This window comes from Psilocybe cubensis, chromosome 6, assembly GCF_017499595.1.
Source record: "Psilocybe cubensis strain MGC-MH-2018 chromosome 6, whole genome shotgun sequence".
In the NCBI taxonomy this organism is placed as follows: domain Eukaryota; kingdom Fungi; phylum Basidiomycota; class Agaricomycetes; order Agaricales; family Agrocybaceae; genus Psilocybe; species Psilocybe cubensis.
The window spans coordinates 1,094,331-1,117,624 of NC_063004.1; the positions used below are offsets into that span (position 1 = coordinate 1,094,331).

Sequence of the window (23,294 nt, forward strand, 5' to 3'; positions counted from 1 at the left end):
ATTCTAAGCGCTTTTTGGGTATGTCTGACTCAGAAATCTCAGATTGCTACTCCACCTGACCAATTGCAAGGATATTCTCTGATGTCCGACCTGTTCTGTGCTTCATTCAGGTGTTGATATCGAAAATGAGAGCGTACATCGTTGGAACATATAAAACGGCAAAGGATAACGGCAGTGTGTCCATCAAATTGGTTCAATAGTTTACATTGTGACCTGCGATATTCCATTATGACATCTCAGCTCAAAATCTTCATTACTGGGGCGACTGGTATGCGCTGCTAAGTTCACTAGTTTATACTCTTTTGACACGATACTTACTTCCATGCATAGGCTACGTCGGGGGTGGTGTCCTGGCTCGCCTCCTAAAGCACAAGGATAGTGAAACATTCTCGATAACTGCTCTCGCAAGATCTCCCGAGAAAGCGGAAAAGTTGAAGACCCTCGGAGTCAATGTCATCCTTGGCTCGTACTCTGACGCGGACTTGAGCTTCCTCACAAACGAGGCAGCTCGTTCTGACGTCGTATTTGCAATTGTAAGTAAACCTATCCTTGTGTGATGTATACCTTTTTCCAGTGACTCCAATTGCCCCGTTAGGCCGACTCCGACCAGCTTCCAGCCACTCAAGCAATTTTGAAAGGACTAAAAATCAAGTTCGAGAACTCCGGAAAAGCTCCTATTTTGATACATACGGTACAGATTCTTTGGACATGTTCATACAAGTTAAAACTTATTCATTGCTCCTTGATTGTTTTCAGTCCGGCGCAGGTCAGATTTTCTGACAGACGTCTTTTAATGCATTTCTAATGATATTGATGGATCACAACAGCTCTGCTTTCTGATGACGCTCGAGGAATGACCTCAGATCGTACAATCTACAATGATCTGGACGCTGAAAAAATAAACGCCTTCCCAGAAACTGTTTTCCATAGGAACGTTGACATTCCTATTGTCGAAGCAGACAAAGAGGGTTATATCAAGTCTTATATTATTATCCCAGGTATTGCTCTGTTTCCCTTGTTTCTTAGAGATAGATCGCCAACATTTGTTTTTACAAAGGTGCAATCTACGGTCGGCCATCTCCAAATCCAGTCGTGGACCTTGGAATCCAGAATACTGTATCCCTTGTACAGAACTTTATGATCAAGCCCGCCATTGCACGCAAACAAGGCGGGTATTTCGGAAAGGGTCTCAACTACTGGTCCTATGTATCTGTTGACGATAGTACGTCGCATTTTAACGAACTCGGATATGTCTTTTAACCAGCTCCATCATAGCCGCCGATTTATTTCTAGTTCTGTTTGATTCTATTCGCCGTTCACCTGAAAATCCCGGCCATGGAACTGAGGGTTACTATTTTGCAACCTGCTTCAGTTTGTCGGGGATAGAATTGGCGGGAATTATATCAGAAGTTTTATTTGAAAGTGGTTATGGCATAAGTAAAGAGCCATCCCCCTTTACACAAGAGGAAATTCTACAGATTTATGGAGTGCGTCTGTTCATTGCATAAATCACGGACTGACATTTATAATTTTATGTTTAGTCAGGGCCACTTTGGACATTCCTTGCTGCAAATCTCGATGCCGAATCTAATCGCTCTCGTGCACTTGGATGGAATCCGAAAGGCACGAAAGCTCACTTTTTCGCTGATATTAGAGAGCAGATCAAGGCTCTTCAAGCAGACTTAGTGCAGTAAATAGAGTGCATGTTGTTGAAAATAAGTTTATTTCGACTTTTAGAGGGTATTTAGTGCAATTTTTGGATTAAAAATGTGATTGAAAAATTCTCACTTGAAAAGTCGAAGACATTTGCCTGGATGATTATCGCAAGTTCAACAAATGGCACAAATCAACTTGTTACTGTGTCGGAGTTTAAATATTTGTACTGTGGGAATGCCGATATGATCCGCAGAAAGCTCAACTTCATTGCTGGGGTTCTGATCAATTCTAGAGACCTCATTCTTCAAAATGAGCTCATCCCACGTATAGCCTACAAGGACATTTCATGAATTCCAATAAACTTATGAATATTCTCTCTAAAGGCATTGCAATAAAGATAGTATTCATCAGAGAAAGTGATTAGCATACCTTCTGATGTATTTCTCTACATAGGCTATCATCAATATCTGCTTCTCGAATACCACTATCAACGCTCATTTGTACCAGGGAAAAGAGTTTTGGGCTCTGGTCCTCTGGACAACGCTCCTGAAGCAAAACAGGGGCAGATGTTAATAGGTGCACGCGTATAAATTATTTCAAGATGCGCGGCCAACTGTGAGTCTACTAAAATTAATTGAAGTGAACTTTCTTTCGTTGTTAATCACACTAGGTGTTAATATAATTGCGCTCACGAAGGGGAATCATCAAAGTCTATCTTATACCAACAGGATATATGGCAAAGTTGGTTAGATTATTAGATATCCTGTAAACATTGCCACTCACAAGGTGTGAATGGTATCGGCCTCCTCAAGCTCCGGAATCGGTCGCAGCGGCGACGAGTATATGGCACAGCATATAATGGATGGTCCATTCTGATCAAAATAATATGCGAAATGGTCGCCCGACTACGACGCCGCTGTTACCAATGGACCATGTTGCCGCTTACATATGCGACACTCGGGCGGCGATGAAGGTCAACAAAGGTCCGTCCCGTTCGTGGTTGAAAGATGGTGATCACGCCGACCGTCCACAATAATAGACGAGACATTGTGTCAAACAATGTTTGTAGAGATAATTATTCTGGCATAGATGAAACCAAAAAATCTGGAATCTGCCGCGTTTCTGTATACGTGGAGGTACAAAACACGGCCAAATGAGAAGTCATGGGGGCTACCTCTGCAGTTTAAACTGGTAGAACGGGAGGCCGCCTCGAGCATCACATGAAATGCTATGAGAAGTTAGATATTCAATCGACCAGGGTAAGGCTGGTACAAGTGTTGCTACAATAGAAAGAATTTCCGAATCTAAAGTAGTACGCTCACATTGAATTATATAGTCACTTAATAAATCCTTTGAGGTATATTATTAGAGGGTGTCATATTTTGTGCAGGCTCTAAAAATGGTGCCCAGCATTTGCCTAGATTTAAATGTATTCCAGTTTTTGGGGATTTACGCGTGGTTTCGTTGTTACTATTAACTCCAGGGCCCTGGACTTTGCCGCTGGAGCTAACGTCACGCGCAGGCACAAACGTACAAGCAGAGGCGCGTGCTGCCGAATATGGAACTGGATTGAGCCATTCTCCTGTAAAGTTGCGTAAACGACGCAGAAGTCATGATTTCCATGGAAAGTTTGAGAAGGACCCTAGCAGTACGAAAAGTGGTACCCTGAGTGGGCGAGTGCACATGAGAAAGGGCTAGGTGAGATGCGCTACACTGAATATATGCTACTCAAGTGCAGGAACATGCTAAAAATGGATTGAAGTGGCATCATCATGACGGTGGTAAACAACGCCGCCGATGTGTACTTGATTGAAGACTGACGCGGACGGCGCACTGGTGTCGGGCAGTGAGTAAAAGGCCTTGACAATGGGGCAAGATCACAAGACGTATGAAGGGTGAGTAAACTAACCGAGGCCGTCGTGCAGTTCAAGGTCCTTCCGTGTTTCTTTAGTTCGTATTTCCGATTTGTTGGGGTTGGTCTACTCCGGTAACGGGTCTGAAATGAGACGACCAATTGTCCGATGTATGGAAAATGGCTGTGGCATGGGGTTCGAGTTCCGGTTCCTGTTATTAAATTTGTGTTGGTCGTTCAAATGACGGATCCAAGGCGTCTAACAAGCTGATATAAACAACTAATAAAGCACATATATAAGAGGCAAACCAAAACATTCATCCTTCCTTCTATCTTCCATAATCGCTTTGCACCACCCAAACACATTCACCCCCACACCACCGAGAACGATGTCAACATCGAACGCGGGGCACGAGAAATTATTGTCAGTGCCTGAACATCAGCTCTATGCGATGAACTCTGCACATAGCAGCGACTCTTCGTTGCATCGCGTAAAGAACATGCCAGGGTACACCACGCCCGTATTCAAGGGCAAAGAAGAACAACGCGCTCTTGTCGAGGATGACGTCGCCGCAAAGGTGAGCCGGTGGCTGTTGGCTTCAACGCGTAAAACTCCGAACAGCCCCTGACATGGTCACTTTTCATCAAATTCACAGGGCTTCATCCCTCGCGAACTCGTCAGCAACGAAGTCAACTGGTTCTACACTAACCTCGGCATCGACGACACATACTTCCAGAATGAATCCCGTGAAGTCATTTCTGACCATATCATTGCGTTGTTTGGAGCGAAAATCATGGCATTCACCAAGCATGATCCGAGCAAGCTCGTAATTGACCTCGAGAGGATTGATGAACAGGGAAACGGGGCGACTTTCATCCATACCAGTCCCCCTGGACTGACCACCACCGAGGGTCCAGGCGCGACTTGCGAAACAAGGTGAGCCAGATGTTTGCATTCGAAACCCTATCCGCAAGAGTGATTCATCGCTTCAACCATTTACCTCTTTTCTCATTCTATTCTTGCGAAATTAACAAATTTGAATATAGAATCGATGATCTATTCTTGAATAACTCCACACCTCAGAATGCCTACAGGTTGGAAACCTTTCGCTCGACAGGTTCAATCTCGGCCACTGCTTCCCAACAGCTTCGATGCTATTTCGTAACCAAATGCCACTTCCCAAACAAACCTCAAGCATCCTCAAATGGGAAGACAGATATCCGTGCTGTATCTGATTCGGCGTTCCTTGACAGAGCAACGAAGAACACTTTGGATATATACCAACAGGTATGGTCTATTTGTGTCTCAACATTTGATTCTAGTTAACGCGTTTTTTGCCACTCTAGGTGATGTGGAATGTAGAGAAACGACATGGCCCAGTTCTAGAAGTATTTGAGGTTGAAGGCACGCGCGAAAGAAGATTGGTAATTGGCTATAAGATGGGAGGAACATCGGGTTTTTTCAGGTAGGTATTCCCTCAGCTATGCAGCAAAGCGGAGTCGACGATTCTAAACACATTCATTGTTAGTGCCCTATCCAATCTTTATCACTTTTACTCCCTGTACTCGTCCCGAAAATACGTCGGTAAGGTATCTGTTTGTTGCTCAAGAATCCGGCAACTCAATGCCTTTCAGAGCAATTCGCAAACGGAATCACGATCATTTCGCTGTATCTCAACCCACTTCCGGATTCAAACGCTCCCCCAATCGAGCATTCCATCTTTCAAGTTCTGAAAGAAGCTTCTCTACTTTTCTGCCTTCCGGATAACCCCTTCTTTTTACCAAAGTCTCTGGGAAGCAATGCCGTCCAAGAAGCAACATACGCTTGTATGCATATTTTTTCAAGATTATCACCGTACGCTCATTATACAACTCATAGATTGTGGCTGGATTTTTGCGCAACATTTCTGCAACCGCCTTGGGCCAGCCTATCTTCAGCTCAAAAACGTATTGAACGAAAATGATCCCGCCCATGCCGAGGTTTTGAACGATATCAAGAGGAGATTTAGGGAAGAGACCTTCACTCGAGAGAGCATTGCCCAGGTTATCCATGCTCACCCTGACCTGGTATGCATTTTATTGCGTTCCTTCTCAACATCCGATGCTCAGTTTTGGTATTCAGATCCGCTTACTCTATGTGAACTTTGCGATGACACATTATCCTCCCTCCGATGACGCCTCGAAATTGATGTAAGAGATTCAGTCCCCTTTGCATGCTAGTATACTCAGCTTGACTTCTAGGCCAACTCTTTCTTACCAACGCCTCCAAAATGTACAACCACTCACCGATGCGGAGTTGTACGACAAGATCCGGCGAACTGTGCCCAACAAGCATGAATTGCAAGTCCTGGAGAGCTTTTTGATATTCAACAAGTCAGTGTCTCGTCTGATTATCAACTATTGTTTACTCACTTTTCTCCTGGGCAGACATGTGTTAAAAACCAACTTTTACCAACCGACGAAGGTCGCTCTATCTTTCCGCCTCCAACCAGACTTTTTGCCTGAGGTCGAATACCCGAGGAAGCCATACGGCATGTTCATCGTTATCGGTAATTCGTTGAGCTTTCTCTATGGTATTGTTTCCATAACAGTTGGCATTCATAGGTAATGATTTCAGAGGCTTCCACATCCGCTTCCGCGATGTTGCCCGTGGCGGTATCCGCATTGTGATGTCAAGAAATAAAGAGTACGTTCTTCCAGTACAGTATGCATTCTTACTTTCTGATCCATTCATTGTACAGGAACTATTCGATTAATCAGAGGATGCTGTTAGTTCCATCAAGACCTGTCTTAATTTGACGTACTAAATTGTGATACTATAGATTCGATGAGAACTACAACTTGGCGTCTACACAATCCTTGAAAAATAAGGACATTCCTGAAGGTGGCGCCAAGGGCACTATATTGCCTTCGTGTGTTGCCTTTCGCTATATTTGCTTTTGATTGATCTTGACCTTTACTTAGACTGGGTGCTAAACCCCGCCGGTGCTTCGAGAAATATGTCGATGTTCGTGCTGCCATTCTATTTCTACTGTGCATATTTTCACACCATAGTTCCGATCTTGTAGGCCATCATTGACCTCCTTATTCCTGGACAAACACCTGGCATCAAGGAGCCCTTGGTGGATCTATATGGAAAGCCAGAGCTGCTGTTCTTTGGCCCTGATGAGGGAACAGCTGATATGATGGACTGGGCGGCTTGTACGCAACTATTCTTGGACTCTTTATGCGTTCTAATCATTATGTTTACTCTATCTAGTACACGCCCGCCAGCGCGGCGCAGAGACATGGTGGAAATCGTTCACTACTGGCAAAAGTGCAGAGACACTGGGAGGTGTTCCTCATGACACTTATGGAATGACCTCTCTGTCAATTAGGCAGTATGTTTTGGGATTGTACAAGCAACTTGGTCTCAGGGAGAAAGATATCACTAAGGTGCAAACCGGTGGGCCAGGTGCGTTTATTGGTGTTTCGTTTGCTGTATTTAGATTGATTTTCTACGCCTCCCAGATGGTGATCTTGGTTCAAGTAAGTTGGCGTCACAATTACAATACTGATATGGTTTCTCATTAGTTTTACTTTCTAGATGAGATTCTTCTCTCTTCCGACAAGACTGTGGCTGTCATTGACGGCAGTGGTGTTCTTGCTGACCCTGCTGGCATTGACCGCGCTGAACTCGTTCGTCTTGCTAAGCTTCGTGTGCCCGTCTCGAATTTCGATACTTCCAAATTAAGCAAGGATGGCTATCTTGTCAAAGTCGAAGACCAAGATATAAAGTTACCTTGTAAGTGGTATGCTCTTGGGTTTTGTAATATAACTCATTTTTTTTTCTCAGCTGGAGAGGTCGTACTTGATGGCACTGATTTTAGAAATGGTGCGCATCTGAGATTCAAGGCTGATTTGTTCGTGCCTTGTGGTGGACGGTAAGCCATTGCCTTCAAATCTAGTATGAAATCACGTTTCATTGTTAATTTTATCATAGGCCGGAAGCTGTCAACATCTCGAATATGGCTGCTCTCATCGATGCCGACGGAAAACCCCATTTCAAGTATATTGTTGAAGGAGCCAACCTGTTTTTGACTCAACAAGCACGTTTGCATCTCGAGAAGAGAAAGGTCATTCTTTTCAAAGATTCGAGTACGAATAAAGGTATATGCGCGCCACTTCTTCCTCGATGCGCCGCTAACATACAATACAGGCGGTGTAACAAGTTCTTCCCTCGAAGTTCTGGCGGGCCTTGCACTCTCAACGCAAGAATACACAGACCTGATGATCTTCAAGGATGGCAAACCCAGTTCATTCTACCAGAGCTACGTCAAAGATATCCAGACGAAGATCTCGGAGAATGCTGCAGCAGAATTCCATTGCATTTGGAAAGAGCATTCGCGTCTTCAAGGAACCAAAACACGAACAGCGATCTCGGACGAACTCTCACAGACACTCAACAATCTGCAGGCTGAACTCGAAAGCTCGGACTTGTATGACGACATTCCAAGTCGCCTTGGAGTCATGAGGAGGGCAATTCCGAAGACGCTGGTGGAACAGGTTGGACTGGAGACATTGTTGAAGAGATTGCCTGAAGCCTACCAGCGCGCCCTGTTTTCAAGCTGGGTAGCTTCTCACTTCGTAAGTTTTTGTCTTGTCTACGACCTCTTCGTATTGCTGATAATACTTCAACAGATCTATAAATACGGCGTCAACGGGTCGAGCGTCGACTTCTTCCATTTCGCAAGAGACCTCGCCCACACGCAGTAGATCTCTTAACCAGTGTAGGGAAAGTAAACTATACTGTCGTCTTCCTCCACTTTACCCCTCCCTAATACCAACCTCGGCCTCTAAAAGTTTTCAATTTCTTTTGATTGGTATATAATAATCAGGCAACAATGGACAGTGTTTTGTGAAGTCAAACAATAATATGTATTATATGTAACACTTTTTTAGACAATTATTTGAGGATCATTTGACCCGAGTGATAAGTACGGTTGTTCAGGTCGTCCTGATGTTGAAGATTAGAGCTTTGAAGGTTCATAACCCAAGTGCCCTAGTTATAGTAATGTAGCCAAGTTGTGGATTGTTTACCAAATCATGTTATTCTTGGTAACCGGTTGGTTGCCATGTTTTATTCTCTTGAACCGCGATCTTGTCAACGCACAACTGATACATGTCTGAACATCTTGCAACTTCTGAGCTCTTTTTATCGCTTAAACGTACCGAGAGTACCTTCGAGGAGATTCCTGTCATGTCAGCTAAATACTATCCGTCACTGTGTATCTATCTGAAATCACCATTGTTGACGTCCGGTATCGTCATTTTCAACAGTGACATCCAGGACGCACATAGCAAAGACCCAGTAGCTCGAAGGAAGATAGCAGAGTTAATTCGCGATGCCTGCATAAATGTACATGCTTCAAGTTGAAGGCCCACGAAAACTCGTGCTATGTTTGATCTAATTTCTCGACTAGGTTGGATTCTTTTACAGTGAGTGCGTTGAAAGAAACGCGCGGGTAAGACAAATGCGTAAATTTCTCTCTGCTTATCTCTCATAGTCAAATCGCATGGTATTCCCGAGGATGTTATCGATAACACGGTCCAAGCAGCAAAGAGTTTCTTTGCTCTCCCAGAGTCATCGAAAATGGAGGTGCGAACTTCATTTATCAGAATTCGGTCTTGTTATGGTGTGAATTATCGCCTTTTCTTTGACAGCTAGATATACACAAAACTCCTAACTTCAAAGGATATACTGCTTTATTGGGAGAGAATACCGATTCAAATGGTCTGGGTGACCTGCATGAAGGCTTCGATATAGGATGGGAGCCTCAAGCTACCGACCAATCTAGCTCTTCTTTGGGACCAGCAAAGGTTTCTGCGATGGAAGGAGCAAATGTATGGCCATCAGACTTAACGGGTTTCAAGGAAACCACATTGGAATACTAGTTAGTCTCGGATCTTACGTCGTCTTCACTAGGGATCCTCTGATCAACTGCTGTTTGAAATAGTCACAGAGTACTAGATGTTGGAAAACTACTGTTTCCATTGTTCGCATTGGCACTTGATCTACCAGAGAACTTTTTCGATGATAAGGTGATAATTTCGTCCGTATCTCCGGTCCCAATATTTTGACAGCGATGATAACTCATAGACGACAAAGCCAGCTGCTATTATGCGGCTTCTCCACTATCCCCCACAGAGCCCAACGAGCTTCGAGACCGATCCAGATGGAAGGCAAATAGGCATTGGTGCACATACTGAGTATGATCCTCGTCTCATTAATTTACACGTAGGCACTGATTTCTCTTGTCAGCTATGAAGTAAGAGCCTACCTTACTGAATGACTCATTGTACCATGCTGATAGGTCTTCTATCTCCCAGTGCTTTACGATTCTTTGGCAAGATCGCGCTGGCGGATTACAGGTCCAAAATACAGCTGGCAAATGGGTCGATGCAGTGCCTATCCCTGGTACATTAGTCGTGAAGTACGTATTAGAACGTGTTTGTGTATCTGAATTTAAATTTTGTTTCTCATCATTTTTTTGCGTGAACTAGTTTAGGAGACCAATTTGCCCGTTGGACAAGTCAATAGATTTACTTTTGGACCTATATTTACTGCTAATAACGTTGCCTTTTCAGATGATGTCTTCAAATCCACTTTACACCGTGTGATCAATAGGTCAGGCGTCGAACGCTACTCAATACCTTTATTTTTCGGGACAAATTACGATGTCCTTTTGGAGGTGGGTACGTCGACAAGTCTTTTATTACCTCACTTATATGCTTTTAGCCTATACACACTTGTGTTTCTCCTGGATCTCCCAGCAAGTACGAGATCGTGACGGCTGGAGAATACGTCAAATCCCGGCTCGAAGCTACATACGCTCATTCGCAGTCGGCTACTTGACCTTGGACACACTGAATCTAGGATATGATATTTAAATATCGAACTGCGCTCAAACTCCGAATTCACATTGCCTGTTATACGCAGCAGGTCGTGAGTACGACCTTCGGCATGTGATCTTATCTTTGTTAGAAGTTTTGCCTTGATTTTGTAGTTAACAATAACATCGCTATGTAAACCTCAGAACAATGATGTGGTGTGTACTTAGCCATAAATTCTGTTGGATACTACTAATATAAAATATCATCCTTTCATATTTATTGCTCAGAAAATAAACTGAAAAAGCAATTTCGATGCTAAAGTCGGCAATCTGTCCACCAAGCGAAGGCTATGAGGCGCAGAGTCCGTGATTTTCATGATATCTGCCGATGTTTTGCTACGGCTAGCGTATGTAGCTAGCAATGATAATTGAGATTGCTGAGTGGAGACCATTTAGCGGAGTTCTGAAGGCTTTTTGCTCCGTTTGAAGCATAGAAATTTGCTTTGAATCTATATATGATACTGATGCGGATATGTAATAGGCATCCACGGCTATCCGTCTCGAGATTGATGTTCTAAATAGACTTATGCGCCACTTTCACAGACAGGTTATTACTGCAATTAGGTGAGTGAGTTAGCTATTTGCTTGAAGGGTTGTTTTTCATCTGACCACTTTCACCTTACTTTTTCAAGGACCTTTATTATACGTTAGATCATATCCGTGACATTCCTTGCCACCGGCGATTCAAATTGGCCTTGAGAAGCTTCAAGCAATGGCACTTCATTTTTCATTTGTAGGAGGTGAGCAACAAAGCGGAATATATGCGCAGGGAAGCGGCGTGCTTCCTCGTGGGTGTGGCAAATCCTATGATCCTGAAGCGACAGGTTACCATTGACCAACTGACACTGCTCGTCCCAATGCGACTGTAATTATGACTGTCGAAATCATCCATAATATTGCTTACTGACCCGTGCACACAGTGCTCGAAGCCAAATTCTTCATCTTCATTTCCCAAGATGGATGATATCCCAATCGTCGCTGTCAGGCACTAAAAGCGTCGGTGAGTTCACTATAAATAAAACTCAATAAGATCACGAAGTTGAATATCATGCGTAGCAAATATTTTGGGCAGTGAAAGAATATAGTCAACCGGCCATATGGGACACATGATGTATAAGGACAACGATAAGGTGTGTAGTACACCGTGCCGCAGGCTTTTATGGAGCTGCTGACGCCTTGTAATAATGCCCCTGTAAAAAGTGGTCATCATTAACGACGAATACAACGAATATCAAGGATGTAGGAAAGGACTTCGCAGGGACCATCATGAGAATCGACGTCGCGTCAGCATCGGTAGCGCACATATGACTCGGAAGGAAGGCCGTACACCTGATACCAGCGATTTGAAAATGATGACAGAACAGTTTTGGTCATGAGCAAGAGATGGACAATCCTGGCTGCTCTTTACCTATTATCGGTTTAATATCTGTACTTTCTATCACCAAACCATCGTGGAAGAGCTGTTGACAGACAAGTTCAGTATTCGTGCAAGTCATGGTATACTTACCAGATGAGAAAATCATGACAACAGCGACAGGAACACATGAGAAAAGAATTCAAATGATGTTGAACTGATAGAGCTCTAGTCGATTTGGGTAGTGTTGGAAGGACGATCTCAAGTGAACTGCAATTTGAAAAGGTCTCTAAACATACGTCGCCGACCTTTTGGGCGCTTCTTGATCCAAGTCCTGAAACGTTTAACTTGGCAAAGTCGTTAATTGCTCCTGAAATGGTAGGAATCTTTGGGGACTTTCGTCGAATGCAAGCTGGAAACGGTGTTCTGTGGTGATATATTTTCAATTTGTAAAGCAACGAAACAATGTATGATATTCCGTGTTCGGATTTCCGCTCAAGTTCGGCTGCCTTAGTCAAAGAAAGAAGGCAATTAGAAGTGTAAATATAAGTGTGTCCGGGGTCTCGACCATACCTCCATATACGTTTACAGGATCTCTCAGCCACGACCTCAGATGTTCCTCAGGACACCAAGCTGCCAGCGTCTACTTTCTTCCACATCAAAGCCTTCTGGAAAAATCTCGTACGATATTATCTCTCTGAAGTGAATATATCCAACATGGAACGTCTTCAAGATCAAATTTCACAGCAACAAGGCAGCTATAGAGTTTGCGAAAACCTTGGGTGAGACTTCTGATGATAAAAAGAAAGTAATGCTCACCAAAATTTAAAACTCCACAAAATTCCGAGGGTATACTCTTCCGGATCATATAACGGGTACAAGTTGTGTGAAATTATGCATAGACTCGAAAGTCAAAGCGTTAGATTGTGCGTCGAGATTTCATTTGGACGAGATCTATTTTTTGGCTCTTTGCGGCTTGCCTTGTCCAACCTTTCGGGTATATCGACATAGCGCATAGTAGGTGGCTGCCGTAATCTTTGATGTGCTGGATCGTTAAGTATTGAATTGTTTTCCAAGACTGTATAGAGACATTCGTGGCGAGGCAGTGGCGATGCGAGGGACTCGGGAGTGAGAATCTGGACGGACCGTTGACCAGCCGTGTACTTACTCTTGGCCAGACACTGAAGACATATCGTTACAAGTCCACAGACCTCTGGCACCGGGTGCCTGCGCCGTAAGTAATATGCTTACGCTCTCCGGGAAGCAAGAGTATCGCAAGGAGTGTCGCAAAGGATATCGCAATCCCATCCCCAGACTTATGTTCGTTGTCTATCTTCTTAAAGATCTATACTAAGATTTATTTACGGGAGAAGGGTGCAAGCATCGTGGTACTCCCAAACTGGAATGGGGTTCCCTCTGACTCTCGCTAGCCGTTGAAAGGCCGAAAATGCTCAATCGCCGGCGGAACAATCCATTTGGATCAGGCCTGAAGGATTTACTCGCATGCTGTGGCACGCAACTTGTGATACTCTATATAAGTCATCTTGGTCCTGGAGTCTCGCTTGCCTCGTCACTGACAACTCCCTTCAAGACAGAAGCTCTCAAAATTTTGTCCCCAAGATCGGTATCGGTTAGGTCGGCACCAGGGAACCCAGTGCACCTCTTTCGCTATGTCTGGCTCGTTCCCTTCGCCATCGACGTCTGGAATGTCTTTGCTTGACCCAGACCCTATTGATATGCGCACTTTGCCCCCTTTACATCCCTCCAACCTTTTTGATGTGGAGGGTCTTGTTGTGGTCATCACTGGAGGTGGAACAGGTGAAAATTCGGTTCCTTCAAACCTAATCCGGTCGTATCGATGGAGGACCGGCTAACTGTCTATATTTGCAAGGTATTGGGCTCATGATGGCCAGAGCTTTGGAGAACAACGGCGCTTCTGTATATATCGTTGGTCGTAGGTTGGAGGTTCTTGAAAGAGCGGCGGCAGAAAACAACGTGAGTAGATCTTCCTTCTCAGTTGACAGTTTCCCAAAGATATCATTGAGCTATCCCAAGATCCTTTCTTACCCCCATCCATCACATTCTCTCAAGATAGCTCTACTAACTATGTCGCGTTTTTTCTGCAGAACTTTGATAAAATCTTCCCTATTGAAGGAGATGTCACGGACCGAGATAGTTTGTTAAATGTAGTAGAGGAAGTCCGGTCCCGACACGGTTACATCGACTTGCTTATCAACAATGCCGGGATTGCCAGAAACTTGTACCCACATCCCTTACCTTCTCCCTCCGATGAAGTTAATGTCGGTTCTCCTCCCTCGCCTCCTGCTTCGCCTGCGCGCAGTCCGAATGTTCCGTCTATTAAAGCGTTTCAGAATGCACTTTGGGATTGTGGATCGCCAGAGGACTTTGCAGAAACATTCCTAACGAATGTCACTGCGGTATATTACACGACGGTAGCCTTCTTAGATCTTCTTCATCAAGGCAATATTCGACGGCAACGTCTGGCCTTTCCACTTCCAGACCCTACAGCTGGGCTCTCGCGACCGCCTTACCATACGTCTCATGTTCTATCGGTCTCGTCATCCGGATCCTTCCGACTAGATTCTAAGGTCCTATCACCGTCATATACTTTGTCAAAAAGCGCTTGTACACATTTAGGCAAACTTCTGGCCAATTTATTGGCCCCTTGGGGTATCAGGAGCAATGTGTTGGCTCCAGGGGTATGGCCAAGTGGTACGGTTGTTATTTAAACCTTTGAATCCTGGCACCCATGTTCCTGCTTACGCTTTATACCTTTTTCTCTTCCAGAAATGACGACATCGCCGACCCCGGACTTCAAATTGGACCCAATGGCTATGAGCCGCAATGTTCCGTTGCGCCGTGCGGGGACACAAGAGGTTTGCTTCCTTCAAAGATTTTTATGGATCTGTTTGCACAGTCCTCATCGGTATATCAGGATATGGCGGGTACTATTCTTTTTCTTGCGAGCCAGGCTGGAGCTTACGTTAACGGCGCGGTATGGCTTGTGGACGGTGGACGAGTCGGGACAGTGGCGAGTAATTATTAATCATCTCCCCAGCCGGCTACGGAATTTGTTGCATTCCTTGGATAATGTGTTCGATAGGCACTCGGATTTCATCTACAATACTATACCCCCGTCTGATTTGAGATCTAATGTATCAGTAGTACACATTGTATTTATCTACCAGTTTCTAAATACTGGCCTCTTATTTACACAAATAGCAGGAAGCAAGTGGAGCGAACAAATGATACCTTTTTGTCAAATTCACACTCCTCTCATTTCTGTTCAGCTCTACTGGTCTTTTCATCGGGCGATTCCATCTCCGGCTAGATTGAAAACTTCGACTTTTTTGAAGCTTGCTGGTTGCATAACTCCAAATTTTGTTTTCATTACATCTTTATTGAAAGTCACCAGTTCACCTTTCTGCTAAGATTGAACTTGCTTTCTCTCGTAAAAAGGTTCACTAAATTTCAATGATGGTCGGCCGCTGGTTGGTTTTCTCGTACCCGGTACGAGTTACTGTACGGGCCGTACCGTAACTGCTGCCAACACCAAGTAAAGAGGCGCCAGTGTTATCCTTTCAGAGTTGTACACTATATTACCAGTCCCGATTTCTAATTAGCGTGTCCTGTGGTGTCTACAGAAATGTGTAGGGTGATAAGCCAGAGATTGGGATTCTGGGAAAAGGATGCATAGTAATCCAAAGTGAAAGTTGATCGCAATCAGGCATCTGATTGGTTCGCGATTCGCGATCAAGATTGTCAAATCACGTGGTCCCTCGAAGATTATGCAATCCTTGAATGCAATCAGAAGGATTACGGGCTTGTGACCGTTCTGCTTAAATTCGTTCCGGTTCTTGCTTACCCAGGGCTCTGTAACTTATCTCTTTTTCCAACAACGCTGTCTCGTACATTTCTCAGGGGTGCTTTGCGTAGAAGCTGGGCATCTATTCCTCTCATATCCACAGCTACTTTGAACACACGAGCTCCACAGATGGCACCAACGAACCCTGCGAAAGTCGAACGAAGCTCCAAGATGCACTCGAAAGTCGTGAGTATCACATCCATCTGTGCATGAAACGATAAATTAAATCTAATGGTTGTAACGCTCAGGTAATTATTGGCTCGGGTCCTGCTGGGCACACAGCTGCGATCTACCTTGCGCGTGCAAACCTCGAACCCGTCCTCTTTGAAGGCTTTATGGCCAATGGTTTTGCTGCTGGTGGTCAGTTAACGACCACTACTGATGGTAAGACTCCACGGCTGTGAAAATGCTTATGACGTGTTTTGAATTAAGTTACACACAGTCGAGAATTTCCCTGGTTTCCCGACGGGCATTCTTGGACCAGAGCTCATGGACAAGTTCAGAGAACAATCTGTTCGATTCGGCACACGTATCATCACGGAAACTGTATCGAAAATTGATTTATCGGCGCGCCCATTCCGATACTGGCGCGAGATGCAGGAGGATCAGGAGCCGGAGACTGCGGATGCCATCATCATCGCCACCGGTGCCAGTGCAAAGAGACTGGGGTTGAAGGGTGAATCGGCTTACTGGCAAAGCGGTATCAGTGCCTGTGCTGTCTGTGATGGCGCCGTTCCCATCTTTAGGTATGTTTTCTTTGATTTGATTCAAATCGGTGTGTTGAAGTCGCGATTAGGAATAAACCTCTGGCCGTTATCGGGGGTGGCGATTCAGCAGCTGAGGAAGCTACATGTATGCTCAACGAAACTTTTTTACTGTTATTTGCGATTGACCATTTCGTTTTGTAGACTTGACTAAATATGGATCACATGTTTATGTTCTCGTGCGCCGTGGCGAGTTGAGAGCTTCCAAAATCATGGCAAAGCGTCTCCAGAATAACCCTAAAATTGTAAGCTTCCTGTTCATATACATTTTCGTTCCTCACAAGAAATATACAGACTATTCTCTGGAACACTGTGGCCACGGAGTGTCAAGGTGATGGAGATCTTTTGAACAATCTTAGAATCAAGAATGTCCTTACTGGGGAAGAGCGTGATCTTCAAGTAAATGGATTATTTTATGCCATCGGTATACTCTCTCTTCCAACGCCTTTTGTCTTACACTAATTATTCAATTATAAAGGCCATGAACCTGCAACGTCGCTTGTTCGCACTCAGTTGCAAACCGACCCCGATGGTTACATCATAACCGTACCTGGGACTACTCAGACTTCTGTGAAGGGAGTCTTCGCTGCTGGCGATGTTCAAGATAAACGATATAGACAGGCTATAACCAGCGCTGGTAGCGGCTGCATGGCCGCATTGGAAGTCGAAAAGCTGATTGCGGAGGAGGAAGAACTTGGCGATATCGAGTAAAGACTTTCGCCAACTTTGTGGAATTTTAGGAGCAAGGAATATATATCAACATACATTGAATTGTGCGCTCATTTGGAACACAATTGTTTATCAATTGTGGGATACATTTTTCATATAGGCATCTCAAAGTTGACGGCAATATCAATACTGTTCACTGACATATTGATAGGTAAGCGACATTCTGGTATCAGATCGAAGTCAGCTATTCATTTCACAATCCCGAGACCATATCAACAAGCCTCTCTGTGCGATTCTTTACCTAAATACTATGGAGCACCAGTAAAGAACACCAGCACATTTGGGCGTGCAATCACGGTGCCCGTTGCCGGTTTCCGAAGCTACATCAATTTCATTCTTTTCCCCTTTTCTTTATCCTTTCACATTACGGTCAGAGAAGGTCCGTTTGCTCTCTATCAACTTCTATTCGAATGGAACCTCCAAGCTATCTACCGAATTCCTTATGTGTACTGGGCACGCGGGTTGCAGGCACATTAAAGTCCTAGCTTCGACATCCAATTTTGAACGCCGGCCCTTCCTGTAATCTTATCGCACCTGTTTATATCGCTGACTTAATGACTTTCTAGATTCTCCGGCTCTAGAAAGGCGTATTCCAGAGTTACAGATTTGCTTCGTTCGTGATTTTGCTAGGTGGCTGTGTCGATCTCGCAAGATTGGGCTTACTAGGTTGGTAAACTGGATGAACTCATGTCATGCCATTGAACAGAAATAGGAACAGACGTTGCTCGCTCACCACGCATACTTTTAGTGTGCATTGTGCGTTGACGGTTGCCTAGCCTCCCTTCTCGCGTATAATCTATTACTAGCTAAACCGTTCAAAGGAAATATAGCCTCTGAATTGCAACCTCCTGCTCAACAGTGATAGCATCTAATGTTTGGCATGCAATTGTTGCATATCTCAAATTTCTCGTTTTTTACGATCTTTCAAGGTGCAAAAGCTTCGGCGCTAGTATGTTCGGCCAGTAACTCGCCGTCTGGGGGGGCAACTGTTGGACGCGAGCGCACAGCATCTGCCAGCGCTGAGCTTCATACTAATGATAGACCAGCCTTAAGTCCCCTTGGAGCTTACTTCGTCATGAGTAAGTGTCATAGGTGGCTATTAACTTTACTTTAAAAAGAACGCACGGTTGCCGTCTGTTCTTCCGACTACCACTCCCCAACCTCCATGATATGCTTCCGGCTTGCCTACGGAATCAAGACAGGTCACTCACATAAAGTAATCAAGCATCTTTCCGTCGCTCTTTTCATCCTCTCAATCGTCTTGGTTCTATGCGACGTAAAACACCTTCGAAAGTTCACGACTTACTACATCATTCCCTCCCTGCCATTCATAGACCAATCAGACAGACCGCCAACCTATGATGATCTGAGGAAATGGGAGCAAAATCTGCCGCAGCACAACCTGGACCTGCAGTTTCCAGAGGGGAAAACAGGAAGATATGTTATGTTCACAAGCTCGCAGGTCGAGGTTTTGGGCTGGAACAATAAATTCATCAACGTGTGCGTCCCTCAAATCATAACATATTATCACTATCTTTGACGACTGAAACCAAGTTGACTCTAGGCTAATGGACAGCTTTCTTGCATATAAGTCCAATCGGACCTACGTATTTTACGATTTTACTTGGCCTGACAAGCATTACCCATGGCCTATAAATCAATACAGAGAGTGGACGCCACATACCCCTCTCAATGCATTTTTCTCTGGCCCTACTGCAGGTGGTCCTTGGGGTCCCGGAGATAGCTCACCTCGGTCAATATCGGACAAATGGTATGAGGTTGTGTGTCCTAAAGAAGAACGCAAGTACATCAATACACACGACGTGAAGCCCGCCATTTATTGGGAAGATGGCATCGTTATTTTTGATCACTGGCGGACAATATTGTCCGAAGCCCCTGAGCAATGCATTGAGGTCATTGCACCCCGTCCTGAGATCGACAGCACACCTCAGGTATTTGACCTTCATTTGTGGGGATCAGGTCGCAGCCTGTCATTATGGGAGGAATTCAAAAATTCTCCTGTCTCACAACTTTTGTCTGCATCGCCAATAGTGCGGTCTGCTATCGAAACCAACCTTCCGTCCTTTTCACCCGGAGAGTTGGATCTTCAAGTACCACAGTCCAATGTATCCAACATAACCCCATTCAGCAATACTCTATCTGCACATATTCGTCGAGGAGACTTTAGAAGGCAATGTCGACATTTCTGGACTTGGAGCTCTACCTACTACAACTGGAATCTCCTTCCTTTTTTGCTGGACAGATTCGATCCCCCTCCCGGGTTCTCCTGGGGGGCAAACATACCACAAAACTTGCCCATATTCCTTAAACGTTGCTGGCCAGATATTCCGACCATCATCAAGCGCATACACGACGTGAGGGAGGATTATCTGAGAACCACAACAACACAAGAGCAAAAGCAGCTTAAAACTGTTTACGTGATGACGAATGATAACTCTCCTTGGCTTGATGAACTGAGGCTAGCATTGAAACTGGACGGCTGGGAAATTGTTTTAACTACATCGGATCTCATCTTAAATGCAGAACAGAAAGAAGTGGGTGTGTCTGTCGATATGGAAATTGGGCGGCGCTCGGAGTTGTTTATTGGGAATGGGGTAAGAAAGCGCCGATTGGCCATTCATCTCCCGACATATGTTAACTGACGTTTGGAGTAGTGGTCCTCTTTTACGAGCAACATTGTTCACCAAAGGCTTGTTGACGGAAAGGAGCCAACCACTATACGATTTTTCTAGCTCCAATGTGTTCAAAGAGTATGAAGGGAGACAATAAACTGTGTATTATATAAACTATTAGCCGCTACTTTGACTCGGCAAGTAGCTGCTTAGTTTCGAACTTGACATTCTCTAAAAACTCTTTCTTTGTGCATTTAGGCTTCCAGCCCAGGGCACGGGATCGATCACCTTTTGCGTAAGAATTGGTAGCGAGGAGCGGCCAAATAGGCTGGAAGATTCATTTTAGTTAGAGGATGAAGGAAGCGGGGATTTAAAACTCTCACCCCAAAGAACGTGTCGAGTTCTTCCTGGGTAAAGGCGCTAGGTTCGCTGCTAGATCCTATCCCAAGTTCAACCAATGCCTCAGACGTGGCGCGTGCGAGTTCGATACCCGAGTATTCAAAGTTCTCTGCAAAGTAATAACCTTCAGTGCCGTGAGCAACGTTGTCTGGGCTGTTGCGAATGGCATCAAAGAGAATGATGTATAGATCTACCACTATGATAATGTTGGCGTCAATTACTAAGGCAATAGGAACACTGGTTACACCATGCGTACCTTCTTCATGAGAAATAGCAGACCAGGTGTTCAGTCCTTTGCCGATATATCCTCCCTGTTTGCGTGTGATAGATGGTTTTACGATAAATGGGATTTGCATAGAATGTGTATTCTGAAGGCCAAGGTCAACAAGTTGGCCAGTAGGGACTCCAAAAATTGTTCCTTCAGACTTAGTGAGATATTGGCCTACACTGACGACAAAAAAGGTGTACCTGGAGTGATTAAATATACTTTCACAAAGCCTTCTTTATCTGCTTCAATTAGAGGGATATCCACATTCCGATGTAATGCAGTCTCGGGAAGAAGGTTCAGCTTTTCGACATCCAAATCGCTGAAAATCATGTGCTCAGAGGTTAAACCCCGAGAGTCATCCATCACGATTGCTTGAAACAAATTAGCCTTCAGACGAAATTCACCAAGAAATGGAATTGATATACCTGTTCCAGACTAGAATAAAAGATAAAACATTATTTTGATACTCTTTGGGCAATCGTGCATCGCAGATATACTGACCGTATGAATCAAAACAGGTGCTTTACCAGACTGTTTGAATTTACGTTTCATTCCATGTAAAATTGCTCGGGCTGAAGGCAGATGATCTGAGTTCGCCTTGTGTGGTATGGATGAGCGATGGAGTTGTATACAAAGAACATACCCTCCACTCACTATAGCAAAGACTACATCTGCTCGAGAAGCAGCATCTGTAAGAAAGCTCAAGTCATCGGCCTCGTACGATCCGATGATGCTTTCAACTCCTAAATTTTCGATCTTGCGTCCCTTTTCCTCTGAGCGTACAATTGCAGAAATTTTGAACGAAGATGCCTCTGGATGCTTCAATAATCTGTCTAGAACACTGCCACCAACATATCCTACCAAGTGGAATATTAGATGACAATCGGCATGATAGGATAGGGAACTGACCGGTGGCACCAGTGATCAGAATGTTAATTTGTGGAGACATGCTTTGGATTACAGGTGCGATTAAAGCTGTTGGGCAAAGTCATTCATTTGCCTTCATCTTATAGGCTCTTTTTAGCAGACGAGTCTTATTCATTGCATACCAGAAGTTGCCATTCATTATTCAGCTGTTGCGACCGACAACGCCATCTCACCGATTTTTGTGAGCGGTAAACCATCCTCGCGTGTCAGATAGTTGTAAATCGGAGGGCCCTCACCCATGATCGCGTCATGGAGATTTGTACTCCAGCCTGTCTCAAAAAGGACATAGTTAGAGCGCTGATCTGACTGATTTGTCAACAACCGTCTGCTTCGTAGACGATTCGTAACCAAGTACCTTGGACGTCGGCATTGTGTCGGCATTTAACTTTGGCGTCGTGTCACCGGCAGTCCGTCTTACTTGGCATCGGCCGCTCATCAAAAGTTTTGCTCTGCAGCACATATGTAGCTCATGGAGAGTACAAAGAACCATTTGAAGATTGAATAACACATCGAACGTCAATGGCGAACATGAGCAAGTTGATTCGGAGTTTAGGATAAGTTTAGGATAACATCGGAGCTGGAAAATATTCAAACAGCGAGTCATAAGTAGTGTCATTGATCAAGTACAGCCGAACTTCGGATCATGGGCGCTAACGCTAAAGTACTTCGCTTGCCATATCGAAAATGACACTCAATACAACCCACCTAACCAAAGAGCTGTAACACCTCATTGCAAAAAGAAAAATCCGTTCAAGACAACATCAACCTTTTATTAAACAATGCATAATAAAGCATATCATTACAGTACACAAATTTAGACACCGCCGTGTCTGCCCTCACGGTGTTGCTTTTTCTCAACGGCCTTGGTATAGTGGTGAGGAAGAGCATTCTTGTCAACATATATGTGGTGAGTGGGATCCATAATGGCAGGATTACCGCGGCGGGGAGCTTCAATGATGTGGCCATGCTGATCATGAATTTGAGCACTGATGTGGACATGAGGATCCCGAGAGCCCTGGGAGTGCGCCAAATTCCTGCAAGGAATGATTAAGTCAAACAGTTGGTTGCTTCAACATAGGACTCACTTGATAACAGCAGAGTGCGCTCCCGGAGTGTGTGACATGTGGTCTGCAACAACCTTCTTATGGAAGTTTTCGACCTCCTTGCGTTTGTGACCGTGAAGGTTAAGAGCGTCAAGAGCGTTCGACGCAGAGTGCTTGTGCTCAGGTCCATGACCTTTGAGGAACGTGATGTTGTCGATGTGACCAGGAGGAGCTGGCTTATGCGAGTCTTTGTGCTGGTGATCTTTGCCGCGGCGTACAAGGTACTGGTTAGATCGACGGACATAGACCGGCTCTTCACGGGCAACAACATCACTACAGAAAAATGTGTATCAGATATTAAGAAGGTTGCTTATTAAGAAAGCGAGTACACACTTGGCCTGCCATCTGTTTACTGGCACAGCAGTAGCTGTCTGAAGCAGGGCGAATGCAACGGCAATGAAAGGAATGAAACGCATGTTTGTTAGGTTTTAAAGTTAACAAAAAGGTTGATTTTTTGACTGTTGTAGTTCGACAGCGACCAGCACTGAGGAAGTTGTTGTATAGAGCGCAGCTGAGGGAATCTTAGTGAACATGGCCTGGCTTTTATAGCTCTTCTTTGGTTGGTTGGCCTCGTTTGTTCCCATGAGTTTGCAGGGTCGCCTTCGTATCTAACCAAAAATTTCCCGTGCTCGTATGATATTTCTAAAAGTCAACAAGAGACCACGTCCGGTATTTAATGGCGATTCTTTTTACGTCTAAGATCCATTATTGCCGATCATTAGTTTGAGATATTTTTCTCCAATCTGTCAATCGTTTACTCGATGATATATAGAGCCCCATTATAACTCTAA

At 44.5% G+C, this 23,294-nt stretch overlaps 8 protein-coding genes across 8 annotated transcripts; 6 read left to right on the forward strand and 2 right to left on the reverse strand.

Annotated features, from left to right (window-relative positions):
* Positions 1-228: 228 nt before the first annotated feature.
* Positions 229-1,694, forward strand: JR316_0006847 (Oxidase ucsJ; the record flags this gene model as incomplete). The annotated part of the gene is made up of 8 exons (XM_047892592.1): positions 229-268; positions 331-533; positions 596-691; positions 757-766; positions 828-998; positions 1,058-1,222; positions 1,276-1,487; positions 1,542-1,694. 8 exons carry the CDS (start codon positions 229-231, stop codon positions 1,692-1,694), a joined length of 1,050 nt encoding a protein of 349 aa, XP_047747874.1.
* A 2,203-nt stretch (positions 1,695-3,897) lies between these two features.
* JR316_0006848 (NAD-specific glutamate dehydrogenase) lies at positions 3,898-8,263 on the forward strand (the record flags this gene model as incomplete). The annotated part of the gene is made up of 22 exons (XM_047892593.1): positions 3,898-4,086; positions 4,165-4,445; positions 4,556-4,796; positions 4,856-4,974; positions 5,038-5,093; positions 5,144-5,335; positions 5,388-5,575; positions 5,631-5,698; positions 5,750-5,881; positions 5,936-6,057; positions 6,113-6,194; positions 6,250-6,276; positions 6,331-6,420; positions 6,473-6,515; positions 6,577-6,709; positions 6,768-6,962; positions 7,019-7,036; positions 7,095-7,292; positions 7,344-7,431; positions 7,491-7,657; positions 7,707-8,134; positions 8,189-8,263. 22 exons carry the CDS (start codon positions 3,898-3,900, stop codon positions 8,261-8,263), a joined length of 3,132 nt encoding a protein of 1,043 aa, XP_047747875.1.
* A 641-nt stretch (positions 8,264-8,904) lies between these two features.
* On the forward strand, positions 8,905-10,403 carry JR316_0006849 (2-oxoglutarate-Fe(II) type oxidoreductase hxnY; the record flags this gene model as incomplete). The annotated part of the gene is made up of 9 exons (XM_047892594.1): positions 8,905-8,947; positions 9,055-9,146; positions 9,212-9,441; positions 9,505-9,589; positions 9,648-9,785; positions 9,878-9,981; positions 10,052-10,080; positions 10,136-10,239; positions 10,287-10,403. 9 exons carry the CDS (start codon positions 8,905-8,907, stop codon positions 10,401-10,403), a joined length of 942 nt encoding a protein of 313 aa, XP_047747876.1.
* A 3,061-nt stretch (positions 10,404-13,464) lies between these two features.
* On the forward strand, positions 13,465-14,395 carry JR316_0006850 (Short-chain dehydrogenase/reductase VdtF; the record flags this gene model as incomplete). Its single annotated transcript, XM_047892595.1, has 4 exons — positions 13,465-13,612; positions 13,686-13,789; positions 13,921-14,223; positions 14,276-14,395. 4 exons carry the CDS (start codon positions 13,465-13,467, stop codon positions 14,393-14,395), a joined length of 675 nt encoding a protein of 224 aa, XP_047747877.1.
* A 1,414-nt stretch (positions 14,396-15,809) lies between these two features.
* On the forward strand, positions 15,810-17,155 carry JR316_0006851 (thioredoxin-disulfide reductase; the record flags this gene model as incomplete). Its single annotated transcript, XM_047892596.1, has 7 exons — positions 15,810-15,866; positions 15,929-16,064; positions 16,123-16,426; positions 16,477-16,532; positions 16,589-16,689; positions 16,739-16,868; positions 16,923-17,155. 7 exons carry the CDS (start codon positions 15,810-15,812, stop codon positions 17,153-17,155), a joined length of 1,017 nt encoding a protein of 338 aa, XP_047747878.1.
* Positions 17,156-18,338: 1,183 nt separating this feature from the next.
* Positions 18,339-19,836, forward strand: JR316_0006852 (Strobilurin A biosynthesis cluster protein l1; the record flags this gene model as incomplete). Its single annotated transcript, XM_047892597.1, has 2 exons — positions 18,339-18,673; positions 18,840-19,836. 2 exons carry the CDS (start codon positions 18,339-18,341, stop codon positions 19,834-19,836), a joined length of 1,332 nt encoding a protein of 443 aa, XP_047747879.1.
* Positions 19,837-19,990: 154 nt separating this feature from the next.
* Positions 19,991-21,422, reverse strand: JR316_0006853 (Oxidase ucsJ; the record flags this gene model as incomplete). The annotated part of the gene is made up of 7 exons (XM_047892598.1): positions 19,991-20,134; positions 20,190-20,401; positions 20,462-20,623; positions 20,674-20,844; positions 20,899-20,908; positions 20,975-21,330; positions 21,383-21,422. The coding sequence occupies 7 exons, from the start codon at positions 21,420-21,422 to the stop codon at positions 19,991-19,993; spliced, it is 1,095 nt and encodes a 364-aa protein (XP_047747880.1).
* A 792-nt stretch (positions 21,423-22,214) lies between these two features.
* Positions 22,215-22,919, reverse strand: JR316_0006854 (uncharacterized protein; the record flags this gene model as incomplete). The annotated part of the gene is made up of 3 exons (XM_047892599.1): positions 22,215-22,434; positions 22,486-22,776; positions 22,837-22,919. 3 exons carry the CDS (start codon positions 22,917-22,919, stop codon positions 22,215-22,217), a joined length of 594 nt encoding a protein of 197 aa, XP_047747881.1.
* Positions 22,920-23,294: the final 375 nt, after the last annotated feature.